The sequence below is a fragment of the Lepidothrix coronata genome, unplaced genomic scaffold, assembly GCF_001604755.1.
Source record: "Lepidothrix coronata isolate B3197 unplaced genomic scaffold, Lepidothrix_coronata-1.0 Scaffold58, whole genome shotgun sequence".
NCBI lineage: Eukaryota > Metazoa > Chordata > Aves > Passeriformes > Pipridae > Lepidothrix > Lepidothrix coronata.
Window position 1 is genome coordinate 1,481,173 of NW_016690238.1, and position 13,273 is coordinate 1,494,445.

Genomic DNA, 13,273 nt, shown 5'->3' on the forward strand with positions numbered 1-13,273 from the left:
CAAGTTCCAGTGGTTCAATCTCATAAAATATAGATGAGGAGACAAACCAACGGTTCAGTTGTAAAATCCTGCTGGTTGTTTGCTTGCATTGACTTAATTTTTAATATATATATATTTCAATTTGTAAGCCATTTCTCCACTGCTCATGGGTAATTCCTGGTATTTACCTCAGAAGGGACATACCCCCCCTACTCATTTTCCCCCATGGATGAAACCACCTCTACACTCCCCATTTTTCTCAATGTTTAATTAGAAGGGACCAGGTTAGGAGGAGACTGAAGGGGAACACTCAATTCCAGCCCCAGCCGTGGTCCTTGGGCAGTGGCATCTGATCACCAGGAGGAGTCAGGAGCTGTGACACCTCCAGAACACCGACAGCATCACAGCATCGTCCTGCCTGTGTCCCTTGGCAAAAGAATGCTCTTAATTGGGGGGGAAACATCTGCCAATGAGGAATGTTTGGCATTAACTCTTTCAGGAGCAATTGGACTATTTTTTGGGATTCTCAAACACTGTATTTTCTCCCAGGCTGCAGTACAGAAGACAGAAATGCATTTAAACAGCAGTACAGAAACCAATCCTGGAAGTTAACGTTCCCATAGGTGGATTTTGGGGGGACCAATTCAGGCCCTGCTGGTTTGGGCACTCAACAGTTGCTGTTCCCGCCTTGTGCCGGGGGGATTTTTCATGGGAAGTCTTTGAGAAACTCTCAGCAGGATTCCACAAGGGTGCTTAGTGCACATGAAGCAGTTATGGAAATTACAGTCTTACAGTGTAGGCATCCGCATGAGCACACGCCAGGAGTAATGTCGGGAAGAGGGGACATTACTCCACCTGGACCTTCAAGGCAACGGAGAGGCAAAGCCACCGCTAGCACAGACAGTGACCGGAACAAAAAATACTCCAAAAATAAAGAACTAACCACAAACCAAGAGCTTTACAGCCAAAATAACAGACTAGCGACACACCGGTGTCCACAGAATTCCATTACCAGCAACAGTAACTATCGGACACGGTACAGAGAACTGGGACTAGGAAGGACAGCCAGACATCAATGTGCTGTTGTATATACAGTGAGATATACAGAGACACATCAGGTACTGAAACACAAAGCACAGCAGAGGAAATCTACAGCTTCCTTCCACAAACATCTTTTGGGAATCAAAGGATCTGAAAGCAGGCCGAGCTCCGCGCTCCGGGCGGGACGAGCCCCGGGCCCCAAACCCAGCGCTGCCCCCGAGACTCCTCTCGGCTCTGACAAACACCATCGACAGCTTTGGGAGTTTGTTTGGCTGGACTTCAGCAATATCGAACTGCACCGTGGAGATCTCGCTAGAAAAATAACCGTTCTCCCTTCTCTGCTCAAATATTTAAATGCCCATTTCGGATCAGGAGGTTTGTGTTTGGGGGGGAAAAAAAAAAAAATAAATAAAAGAAGCTTCACATTTGTAAAGGCTGCCATCAGGTGTTTTCCTAACAGAGATCCAACAAAAAAGCCTACTGGAATACTTAGAGATGGTGGATCCCCACCACTCGTCCCTGTCCCATCTATACCCTAAACAGAGAGAAAAAGACCGAGGAAGATTCCTCGGTGCGTCGCTATCCTGGTGAGCCAGTAACTGCTGGAAAAGCATCCCCAGTACAGTACAGACAGAGACCGAACCCTCAGCGAAACCAGGGGGCAACAGAACAACAGAAAAACCAGTACAAAATCAGACTAAAGAAAAGATTAAAAACAGCAAACTGAAATCCAAATTAGTTGTGAACGTGAATGAGGAAGTTTTAAGAGTGTTAACGGTCATGACTTGTGCGTTGTATAGACTGAAGCGGAGGTTAAACAAACTCCAAAGCATGCAGAGCTCTCACTTACCACCGTTTTTTAAGGGTATGATGCAATTGAAGGGGGGAAAAAAAAAAAAAAGAAGTCATAGTAACCGACAAGATCAATACAACCCAAAGCTTTATGCCAAAGCCCTGCGCTGGTACAGTGGCACCGACGGCCACGGAGAAGGTGCACCCGGCCGAGCTGGGACCACCACCGACCACACTACACCCCTCCTGCAGGGCTTCCCTCTGCCAGCTGGAGGGGATCCACAGCCTCCAAAAACCCCACTGTTTAGAGAATGCAGGAATCAAACCCCCCCCCAGCCAGGCCTCTCCTCTGGGTACGGGATGACCGGCGCCCCCAGATCACACGTTTCTGAAACAAAAGGGTCGAACTGCTGCTTGTCTCGACACGTGACCAGTCCTTGTGGGCAAAAATATCTGGGCATTAAAATTGGAAGGTGATGACAAGCAGATCTCCCTTAGCTCCTCCACTTGCACTACAGGAATGTGCTTTGTGCCCCCCCCTCCCCATTTACTTCCAGCCTTAATTTATAAGGCATTTTAGATGCTGCTCAGTTTCTTCCACCGCCTTTGGGAAGCTACAGGGTTTACTTTTAATAGCAACTTAATCTTGGGTAGCATCTTGTGACTGGAGGAAGTTAAAAATGAAACACTAACGGGTTCCTCCAGCACTAAGATTCCAATTTTTGCATCTGAAGGGATTCTATGTCTCGGCTCGTGCTTTAACACTTGCTAAAAATCAATCACAGAGTAGTTCGGGTTGGAAAGACCTTAAAGGCCATCTCATTCCACCCCCCTGCTGAGGGCAGGGACACCTTCCACTAGACCAGGGTGCTCCAAGCCCCCACCCTGGCCTTGGATACTTCCAGGGGTGGGGCAGCCACAGCTTCTCTGAGCCGTAAGAAACCTGCTCAGAGAGGAGTGGAGAGCAGCAGCTCCAGGGACAGTTCTTATCCCGGCACTTGGCCACCCTCAGCCTTCCTGCACAGACCACCACTGAGCTGGAGCCTTGTTAAACCCAGCTGCTGTTCAGTTTAAGCTCAAATGCTCAGAAGGAGCAGCCAGAGCCTGTGACAGCCTGTGTTACAACACAGCTCCTGTGCTGGTTGATTCCCACTGGGATCAGCTGATGGCTACAGTCTCGCTAGGCACCTGCCTGACAACTTTCTCCCCCTGATGAATTTTAGGTGTGGGAGAGAAAGATGAGGATAACAGGGAAAAAAAAAACCCACAAAAATCAACTTGTTACAAGGTAAACCATTGCAGTGCAAACAGTTTGTTTCTTTTAATTACTTACAGTAATAGCAGGAACAGGGAAAGTCAAGAAAAAAACAAAAGAGGGTTAGAAAGAATGTGGGGATATGGATGGAGCTTCTGCAGAGCCAGGAAAAACGTTTATGGGAAGTCTTTGGATTAGGCTGAGAAATGAGAGGGGAAGAATGAAAAGGGACATGTTATAACCCAGTCACCTCATGGCTTTGGACTAAAGATCATGAATATGGCTTTTCAAGTAAAAACTGCTCCCATTCCTACAGGGAATGTAGCCAAGGAGTTTTTACTTTCTACTTACCCCAGAAAACACCCTTTAAACCAGCAGCTTTGCTAATTTTAGGCTATTCGATCCAACAACAGCAGGAAACCCCCTTTCTTTAGAAACCTTGCTAGACCACGTTCAGGTCACGATGGCTGATCTCCCTCTGCCTACTGACACCAAGCAGCTCAAGCGGGACCCCGAGGAATGAAGGCACTCGCTTCCCTTCCTCGCCCCGGGCAGCCCAAGGCGCTCCCGTTGGGAGCAGTGCCAGCAGCCCCTGCGGAACCGCTCCCGCCGTGCATCCAGCCACATGCCAGGCTCATGCAGCTCTGTCCCAAAAGCCACGGAAGCCGCATGTTCTCTGCCTGCTCCGGATTTTCCAGCCCCTGGCTGATCTCTGGGAACAGGATGTGAGCTGGATGTTGCTTTACCACGCGTAAAGCAAGTCAGAACTCACATTTTGAAAGGATGCGGGATTCAAGCGCAATCTGCCCTCCCTTCCTCCTTCCAGCTCGGGATTTGGATGTGAGGGGGTTCACAGGTTACCCACCCTGGGAGGTGAGAACCCCCTAATCCACGGGCACCACAGGAGACCCTGTGCCGGGCATCCCCTGATGCCATCTTTGCACTGTTTTGGTGGAAATAGGGATTTCACAGGTGCAAAGTTCCCTTGAGCAGCAGGAATAAGAATCAACTCACAAATCTGAGTTCTGAGAAGGAGGAAATATTAGCAAAGGAGCTCCTGAGCAGCCCTGGCCCCGAGGCACAAAAAGCGATTCACCGGAACACAGAAAGCAAGGTCCATGCAAAACCAACACCTGCAGTCAGGAAATGCCAAAGTTAAACGACTGGCCCTGCTCTTCCAGGCAGAGGGAACACATTTTCCATTGGGGAAGTGCCTTGTAACACCAGCCCTTGTTCCCCCAAACTCTGAAACCCTTAAAGCCTCGCTCCACAGTGAACGGAGAACTCCAGCTGTACCCAGGATATCTGTCACCCTCCCCAACCCCCAGGGACGGGGCAGTTGGGACACTGAGCCAGGTCAGCTGGAGCCTCCAGAACATGGAGATGAGAGGGTAAGGGAATTAATTCAACCCAAATTAATTCAGCCCAAACTGTCTGTTTGGGCTGGCCAGGCAGGGTCCCCAGGCACTTTTGGAAAGCATCCCAGATACCTGAGAAGTCTCTCCCCCAGAGAGAACATTTCTCTCCAGCCGGTCACATCCCCCAGGCTGGTCTCATCCCAGGGGCCCACAGCACACCCTGAGCACTGTCACTTGTGTAGGCTGAACTGAGCCAGCCCTAAAAACACTGGGACAAGGCATGAGGAGAGCTCAGCGTGGGCACCTGAAGCTCCCATCAGGATCCAAGACAACACAGCTCAGCTGCATCCATCCTGCACTGCCCCAGCCAGGAGCTGAGGGTGCTCCAGCTGTCCCTTGAACAGCTCCTCCAGCTCCAAAAGCCTCTGATTTTCCAGCATACAGGGGAAGTGACCACATTTAGCATTTGGTTTTCTCCCAAATGTTTAAAACAACCCTTTAAAGGTGGCCTGAACGAGCCATCTTTGCACTAATGTGTGCAGAAATTCCAGCTGAGATCTTCTCAGAGGATTCCTGAGTGGAGGTGGGAGGCACCTGGGGAGGGGGGGGGAGACACCACAGGTACAACACCCGCACCCCAACACTCCAGTTCTTTACAGGGAGCAGCCATCTGATCTGCAGGAGTCATCCTGCAGCAGGAGGACGTGCCCAGCCCAGCAATAAGGATCCAGTGGGCAGGGCTCCCAAGTGGCCATCCATCCTCAAACCTGCCTGCGGGAGCTGGACTGCTGCTCCCTACCCTGGCAGAGCTAAGGAAGGACAGCAGAGAGAGCTGGTGACTCAGGGAGGCCCAGAGTTATCCTGCCATTGGAAGATGGGGTGATGAGGGTGGAATATGAAGGACTCTCAGTGTCTAAATCTGGAGTGGACCAAGGAGAAAATTCACACCCCAGCAGGAAGGGCACGAACAGCTCAGTCATTGCTGCAGCAGCTTCACGTGAAGCTCTGCTGTGACCACAACCCTTAAAGCCGAGCACATCACCCCCAAAACTACAGAGCTTTGAACAGCCAGTTGAGAGGGATCCCGGCTGCTGCCCCACTGCTGGGAGGGGATGTGCTGTCGGGCCTCATCCCCTGCCCGAGCTGCTGCCTCAGCCACGGGCTCGCTGCCGATCCTGCTCGGGCTCGCTGCGGCACGCGGAGGAGGAGGAGGTGTGACTTGGGAAGCAGGGAGTTGAAATTCCAAACGCTAAAGCAGGCCACTGCATTCCAACATTAACTTTGGCATTTCGTAACCATGTCTCGAAAATAATAAAATCAAGGATAACCAGTTCAAACATCCACGTGTGGAAATCAGCAGGCTCCCCACAATTTCCCACGGGTGCAGTCGTGAGTGCCCCGCTCACGGGGCGTTTCCCACCACAGCACCATGGAAAGCTTCAATGCAAGAGTATCCAAGGAATGCAGGACTCAAGTCAGCGTTATGCCAATTGTGTCCCTTCATCCAAGCAAACCTAATACACAGGTACGGACTGTGACATCCAGCATGGATTTTGTCCTCCGGGAAGGTGGACAGGGAGAATGTCTGTCCCCCCCCGGAGGTGTGTCACTCTCCAGGGCTCTGGCTTAGGTGCCCAAGAAAGCCATGTAGTAACCTCAGTTCCTGGGCTCATCATCATGGACAGCTCCATGGGAGATGATGGGCCTGGATCCCTTGGGCACCTGAGGAATGACCAGACCAGCCAGGAAAACTCAGCCTTGGCAACAAACAGGCAGTGAACTCTGCACCTCCAGCCTTACCACACCTCCACAGTGGCTGTGCTACGATTTGGTCAAGTCAAAGCCAATTCCTGTGGGATTCAGTTCTTTTGGGGCTTCTTGCAGGGAATGCTGACATATCAAATTACTGATACCTTGTTTGGGTCCTTGCGGAACTTCATCAAATGAAATTCTGAACGCAGGGAACTCTGAAGAGTCACCAACACGGAGGGGAGGTGCAAGAGAACATGAAAATGGTCCTTTCCAAGTTTTCCGGACTGGCTGGGGCCGCTCTGAGGCCAGGCCGTGGGCAGCACAGCCCCCTCGGCGCCTGGGAAGCTGTTAGTTATGCACAGGAACATGCACTGCCGTGTAACTGGTTGGCTGCACACCCAGAGCAGTCCCCACACATGCTCTGTAAGCAGTTAGTAAGTGCTACTCAGTGGTGACAACCAGAAGCTGGTTTGCTCTAGGTAGGCACTACTTCAGCCAGTTTTGGTGTTCCCCAGGAGTGATCCAAGCCCCAGCTGTTCTCCCGCTGTTACCATTTGTTATCTGTTTCACCAGCTTCTCTCCTCGTGCTCTGAGACACGTGAGGCCCCGTGAAGGTGGTTCTGCCCCCACTTCACACACAGATCCCTGTCTCACACCTCTATTCCCATCCTAAAGCCAAACACCCCGCTGTGCTGGGATCAGTCCCTCACGCAGCTCCACGACAGCGTGTCCTGGCTGTGCCATCCACACCCAGCTGCCTTGGGAATCATCTCCCACTCGGAGGGCCTGACCAGCCCAGGAAGGTGCTGAGGGCTCAGTGCTGCCTGTACTGGTCCCTCCATGGGCTCTGAAGCACCTGCTCCATTGCTTGGACATCTCACAGCACGATGACGTTCCAGCTGCTCCTCCCAAGGAGTCCTTGGGGAGGTTCTGGTTACACACTGTAGTAAGCAGCTAGTAGCACATTAAAGCCTGTTCTCAGCATGGTTCTTGCAAATACTCAGCCTCAAACTGCCCCTTCCCTGATCTCTGAAGAGGAAGGTGTGCAGAAGAAGCCCAAAGATGAAAGTTACTATTTTTATGTACCAAACACAGTTTAACTAATTATTGCTACCATTAAACCTGATAATAAAAGCCTGATCTTTATAAAATCTAACTCAGTGGCTATGACTACTAGATATAGTTTCCAGAGCATTCCTTAAATACAAATTCAGCTACACAGCAGAGTAAGAGCCCTCCCCCACCCCTCTGAACTCTGAGAACATTTCAGTTTTGAAGTATCTCTGCAGTCCCAATCCCTTGAAATGTAATGATTCCTTAGTTTTAAGTGTAATGTTTCCTTACAGAACCTGCCCAGTGTCTGACCTGGACGCCACATGGAAGAGGGAGTCGCTACCCATCATGGAATAGTGGCTTCCAGCTCTCCCCCTGTGCTGCCCTACGCTCCTTAGGGCCGACAGGCAGGATTTCCCAGGGCTACCACAGCAGGAAAGCAACGGGAGCACCAGATCCCTTGTGCAAAAAAAGCTTCAGAGATATTAATAACCCCCCCTCCCACCCCATGGTCTGAGATCTCTGGAAAATCCAGTGTTGTGACCCTCTGGGCTTTATGTCTGGAGAAGGAACAGATGAGAAAGCAAAGCGCTTGGAGCTGGGCAAACTGGGCTGCTGGTCCTTCCTGCCCCGAGGCCCCACTCCGTTGTGCTCCCACGGGTTCTCTTCCCTTGCTCCTCGTGCTCCGTGCTCAGTGGCGGCGCTGGGCAGACTTACCGTCCGGCACCTCGTCCGGCCGCTTCCTCTTCTCGTAGATGACGATGATGACCACGAGGATGACGATCTCTGCCAGGATGCCCAGGAAGGGCCACAGCGGGGCCAGGTGGCTGCGCACGCGCAGGATGGTCGTGACCGACACGGAGCCCACCTGGTTGGTGGCGTTGCACTGGTACTCGCCGGGGTCCTCGTTGATCTGCAGGTTTGTGATGCTGAGCTCGGTGTAGTTCTCCTTGTTGGAAATAAAGAACCTGCCGGAGGAGTTGTTGATGTCCTGGCGAAAGGAGAAGGGTGGAAAAGAGCAAGAGCCTTTGGTTTGTGTGTCATGGAACTGGAAGAGCTTTGAGGGAGAAGCCCACAGCTGGTGTTTATTCTCTCTCTAAAGGGAGCTGTGCTTCAGAACACCACCAAAAAATACCACAAAGGGAACCCTGCACGTCACCACCACCTCTGAGCACTCCCAGCACACGGGCACATACAGCACCAACCCATAGGAATCTGAGCTCACACTTGGCAGTGAACAATCATCCCATCCTGTTACTTGCTTAACATTTTTTATTCAGCCATCCCTCCAATTGCTGCCTCTCTGGCAGATCATGCAGCGACAGAAAAGCCAACGGGTTTAGCAACTTCCAGCTTCTCTGCTATTCCCATTGCTGGTCACATTTTCCTGCTCACTGCAGCAGTTGCTACATGGAAAAAATATGCTCACTTGAACACTAATAGAGATCACTGCCACCTCCTCATACTGAGTCTTGTGAGCTCAACCAGTTAAGCTGGAAAACTTGGAGGAATTTATAGCCAAATGCAGATTTAAATCATATTTCATAACTCAGATCTTGCAGTTTGCAGCAGATACCCTGAACACTACTGACCAGCAATGCCATGAGCAGCTCTGTTCACACCCCAATACCATAAATATGCATCTTTTATCCATCCATCCATCCATCCATCCTCACTGCTGCCTTCACTCACTGACGGATCAGACTTCTGAGGAGCTGCATTTTACAAAGTTATGAGGCTCCAGCAGCACATCCCTAAAGCCAGGGTGCTGGTTTCCCTCCTCCCAGGGATTTTGGCTGGTGGGTGTGTGCCTGGCCCCCCACTCCTCTTACCTCAAACACTCCATTGACCTTCTTGCGCCAGACCCACTCGGGGTGGGGGAAGCCCACGGACTTGCAGTACATGAGGGCCTCCTGCCCCTCGTTCTTGTTCTCACTTCGCTTGTGCCCGGTGATGTCGGGAGTGGCTACAAAACAAAGGAGCAGCTTGTAAAGGCAAAGAGAGTCATTTCAGTCATATGGACAAAAACCCAAGTTTTCCAGCTCCCTGGAAGCTGTTCCTTTCCCACACCGAGCCTGTCTTTGCGAGGAAAAATTGTGATTTTACTTCCCTGTTTATCAGAGCAGCCCTAAAACCTCACGAGAGATTAGGCTGGATCAGTGCAGCGCCTGAGCTGAACCTTGGCCGGAGCAGATGGTTCTGGGGCCGCAGTGACCACCTTTAAAGCCCTCCAGCCCGCTAATTACGGCCCACGTGGCCTGCTGTGTGATGGCAGGACACTGATCTGATAATCCAGTCAAAGGCCAGGCTGGGTGCTCCAGGAAAAGACCCCCAGGCACCAGAATTCCTTCCAAGGAGAGTTCCTTTCCCCACTAGCAGGTCCCCCCTGCAGACAGGTACAGGGGGAGCACCTGCAGCTGAAATAACGGAGCAGATTTCACAGTTCTGATCGAAGTGAACAAAACATCTTGTGCAACCAGACATCAGCTGAACCTGCTCGTCCCAAAAATTACAGCTCTTTGGGAAATTGCCTGGCAAGCTGAAGTGCTTAATATTGTCATATTTCAAAGCCCAGGGGTTTGAAATGCAGGAAGCATCCCATGCCTTGGAATCTTCTTAGCAGTAATGCAGCTGATTAACTGTGCCTCTCACAACATTATCAAAATAAACAAAAAAGGCTGTAAGAACACCTGAGCTACAGTGCTCCTGTACGTGTGTGTTCACCTGCAAAGACACCATAGGAGACACCCATCGACCCAGGCTGTCTCCAAGTGCCTGTGGGAATTCCAACAGGATTCCCAGTACACCCCTGAGCTCTGCAGGAGTTCTGACCAAAGGGTGAAGCTAAGACAGGTGCCAGAAAATTAATTACAGATGATGCCAACCATAACCATGATAGGAACAAGGCCAAGGACAAAAAAAGGGGTTTTATTTATCCTTAAGAAAAGCGACACCTAAAATGTATCCACATCAAACATAAAAATACTTTGAGAGACATAAAACCTGAACTGAATGAAGACACTAGATCCTAACAATTCTCTGGTCTTGTGCAGAAAGCAGCTGCCAGGTACAGAAACCAAAGGAAGCAGGGAAGGCAAGGCCATTCCACACCTCCAGGTGATCACACACCACCCGTGCCTGCAAGGGGCAGTGACACCCAGAGGAAATGAAGGGTTTGAGCTGGAGGTCTTCAAGCAGAAAATAAATGAGCTTTGGGGTTGTGTGTGCTGTGTGACTTCATGACCCCAAGCACTGATGTGCACCTGCAATGTCCTTTCCTGCCTGCAGCCCCAGAGAGGAAAATAACACTTATTCCAAACAATGATGGTTCAGGAAGGGAATTTCATCTCATGGCCTGCTGAAAGGTGCCAAGGAAGTTCTCCTTCAGGCAGGAGCTGGGTGAGCCCAGTGACCTCCCTGTGGTTTTTGCTTCCCTGAGGATGACAAGCAGGGATCTCCTCCAGTGTCAGGAACACGAGAGGCCAGTGGGAGCACAAGAGACGTGTGGTGACAAGGCAATGATCCCAGACCTGGGCTGCCAAAAGGGACTGGAAATGACCCCAAGGGGAGAAGCAGCAACAGGATTCATCACCTTGGAGCTGCAGCCCCACACGGGCTCCATGTGCCAGCACTTGGGTTTCCAGGGCCATCCCTCGGCAGCAGATCCGTGCCGGGAAAAGGGGCCAGGGGAGGCAGCAGGCACAGCGGGCCCACTTTGTGTCAGATGTTGGTTGGGAAAGAGGGGGGGAGAGAAAGAGGGAAGGCTTTCTAGGGCACCTCAACTTGTACTGCAGGGTGACCTAGAGCTGTCCTACAGCCCACAGACAGCGACACTGTAAGGAGAGGTCATCTCCGAAGGGTTATCCCAGCGGAGCACAAGTGCCAAGAATACCTCCTGCTCCTCCCCGGCTCTGCTGGGACAGGCACTATTTCTGTAGGCAGTCAGAGGGGAGCCCCAGTGCAGTACTGATGATTCAGGGCATGGTGCTACCCAGCGAGACATTAATGCAGCATTTCCTCTCCCAAACTGTGTTCTGCTCTCCCACTATCCCTGCAGCAAACCCCAGTCACAGCTTTAGCACAGAGCCGTGTTTTCCTGAGAAGCTTTTCAAGGCAGGATTATTCCTCAAACCATTCTACTCTGGTGCCAGATAAAGGCCAGAATGAGGCAGGTGTTGTTCAGGAAGGGTTTGGATTTCACTCCAGCTTTCAGGCAGCAGAATCCCCATCTCTGTTCAGACGTGGACACAACCTGCTCTGTCAGCTCCTGCACCACTGAAACCCAGACACTGCCCCTGGTGAAACTCCTGCACTGTGACACTGGAAAGATACTGAAGGTTTCCCTGGAACAGCACGTGGAAGAGCAAAAAGAGGCAGAGCTAATTTAAATTAACTGCTGCCAAAAAGAAGGCAAAATAAACAGGCATTCAGGGATTCTTGACACAAGAGGAACTTCTGATATGCAGCATTTTGATAATTTTAAACCAAATCACAAGAGAAAGGAGGGTTTGTGCCAGAGTAAACATTGGGCTTCCATGCTCCAGGTCCCCAACAGGCACAAAACACACTGTGCAGCTGCTTTCTGAATGGTTTGCTTTCAATACAGCCCTGAAAAGAGGGGGGCTTGCCTTGTTAAAGGATACTTGATATACAGGAGGCATTCAGCCCTTAATTTCCAGGTATTTTCAAGCTATTTTACAGCATTGCCAAAAAGGAGAGTTGAACTAATATGTGTAACACCTCCAAACCATGTCCCAGTTAACAAAACCCCCTTCAAGTTTCCCATTAACAGACAAAATTAAAGCAAGGGCAAAAGCACCTAAAAATATTCCTGCAATAAAAACTCTTATGTCTTATGGGTGACCTATAAAAGGGCTCTGGAAGATTTGTTTCCCTGCATTATGATCCTAATCCCTGTCTCCCTTTGTAGTCTGGGCACAGAGCGAAGACACCAAAGGTGCAGCGAGAAGGGAGAACCTGATGTGGATTTTCCTGGATCACTCCAAGGTCCAGCTCTGCCAAGAGTGTCCCATTTCTTGATTAATTTCTGGTACAGAGGTGAGGCTGCAGCAGAGGTTTCCTAAGACAGCCAGGAGTCCAGAGCCAAGATCTGCTCCAAGAGCAAGTGGGAGGAACAGAAAAGTGCAAAGTGAGCAAGGGGAGTCAAAGAGTCCCTTGATGAGAGAATGGCACAAAGGCCTCAGAGGAGGAGGAATGATACAGCTCTGGACATGGAGAAAAGGGAGCCTGGGATGGGAAGGCAGGGCAGAGAGAAGAGATGCCCTCTCAGTTATGGTACATAATCCAGGATGTTCCTTGATGCTTGTGCTACCCCTGGGCAGCCCAAGGGAACTGCAGGGATGTCCTTCCCCAGGCTCTCCTGGCTGCTCTGTGACAGACAGACAGAAACTTGTTTGCTCTCACACCTTCTCCCAAGATCTCAGTAAAAGCAGGAACACTGCAGAGGCAGAATTCTTCAGGGTTGCATTTCATTCCTTTTCCTTCTTTTAATCTTCATTCTCCAGAGTTCCAACCTCCCAACAAAAAGCAAAAAAGCAAAACAGGGTCTTCTACAGTGTGGCAACGGAGCAACTAGAGACATCCACTTCCAGGTGGGGAGGAGGTGGCAAAGTGCCCCTTGGCCAGGGCCTGGCAGGGTCATCCCCACTGCTCCTGCCAGAATAACCTGCTTCCATGCAACAGTCCCACAGAAAACATGGGAGAAGATCCCTATTCCAAGGCAGAACTTTCCCAGTATCAGCATTTGCTCAGCCTGTTCTTTCAAGCTCAGAGCTGCACTCACACAGTGCCCCCAAAGCTCCGAGGATCTGAGCAAGAACACTCAAAGTCTCCACCAGATGCTTCATCCAAAAGCTGGATGAGGGAAGCCAGACTTGGAATTCAAAGAACAGCATCAGAGAGTGCCATTAAACCCCAATATTTCCAACTGCTGTTACACTCCTGCCCCAGTAATTTTCTACCAAGAAAAATCACAGAATCCCAGAATGGGATGGAAAGGACCTGAAAGCTCATCCAAGTCCCA

General features: G+C 50.7%; 1 protein-coding gene across 4 annotated transcripts in view; it reads right to left on the minus strand.

The window, feature by feature from the left end:
* Positions 1 to 13,273, minus strand: part of NPTN (neuroplastin) — a 50,780-nt gene that overhangs the window by 6,173 nt on the left and 31,334 nt on the right. For all 4 annotated transcript variants that reach the window (XM_017816800.1, XM_017816799.1, XM_017816802.1 and 1 more), the window contains exons 4-5: positions 9,063 to 9,196; positions 7,948 to 8,221 (exon numbers count right to left, since the gene is read on the minus strand). In XM_017816800.1, coding sequence (XP_017672289.1) covers positions 7,948 to 8,221; positions 9,063 to 9,196 — 408 coding nt within the window. The remainder of the gene's footprint in view (positions 1 to 7,947; positions 8,222 to 9,062; positions 9,197 to 13,273) is intronic.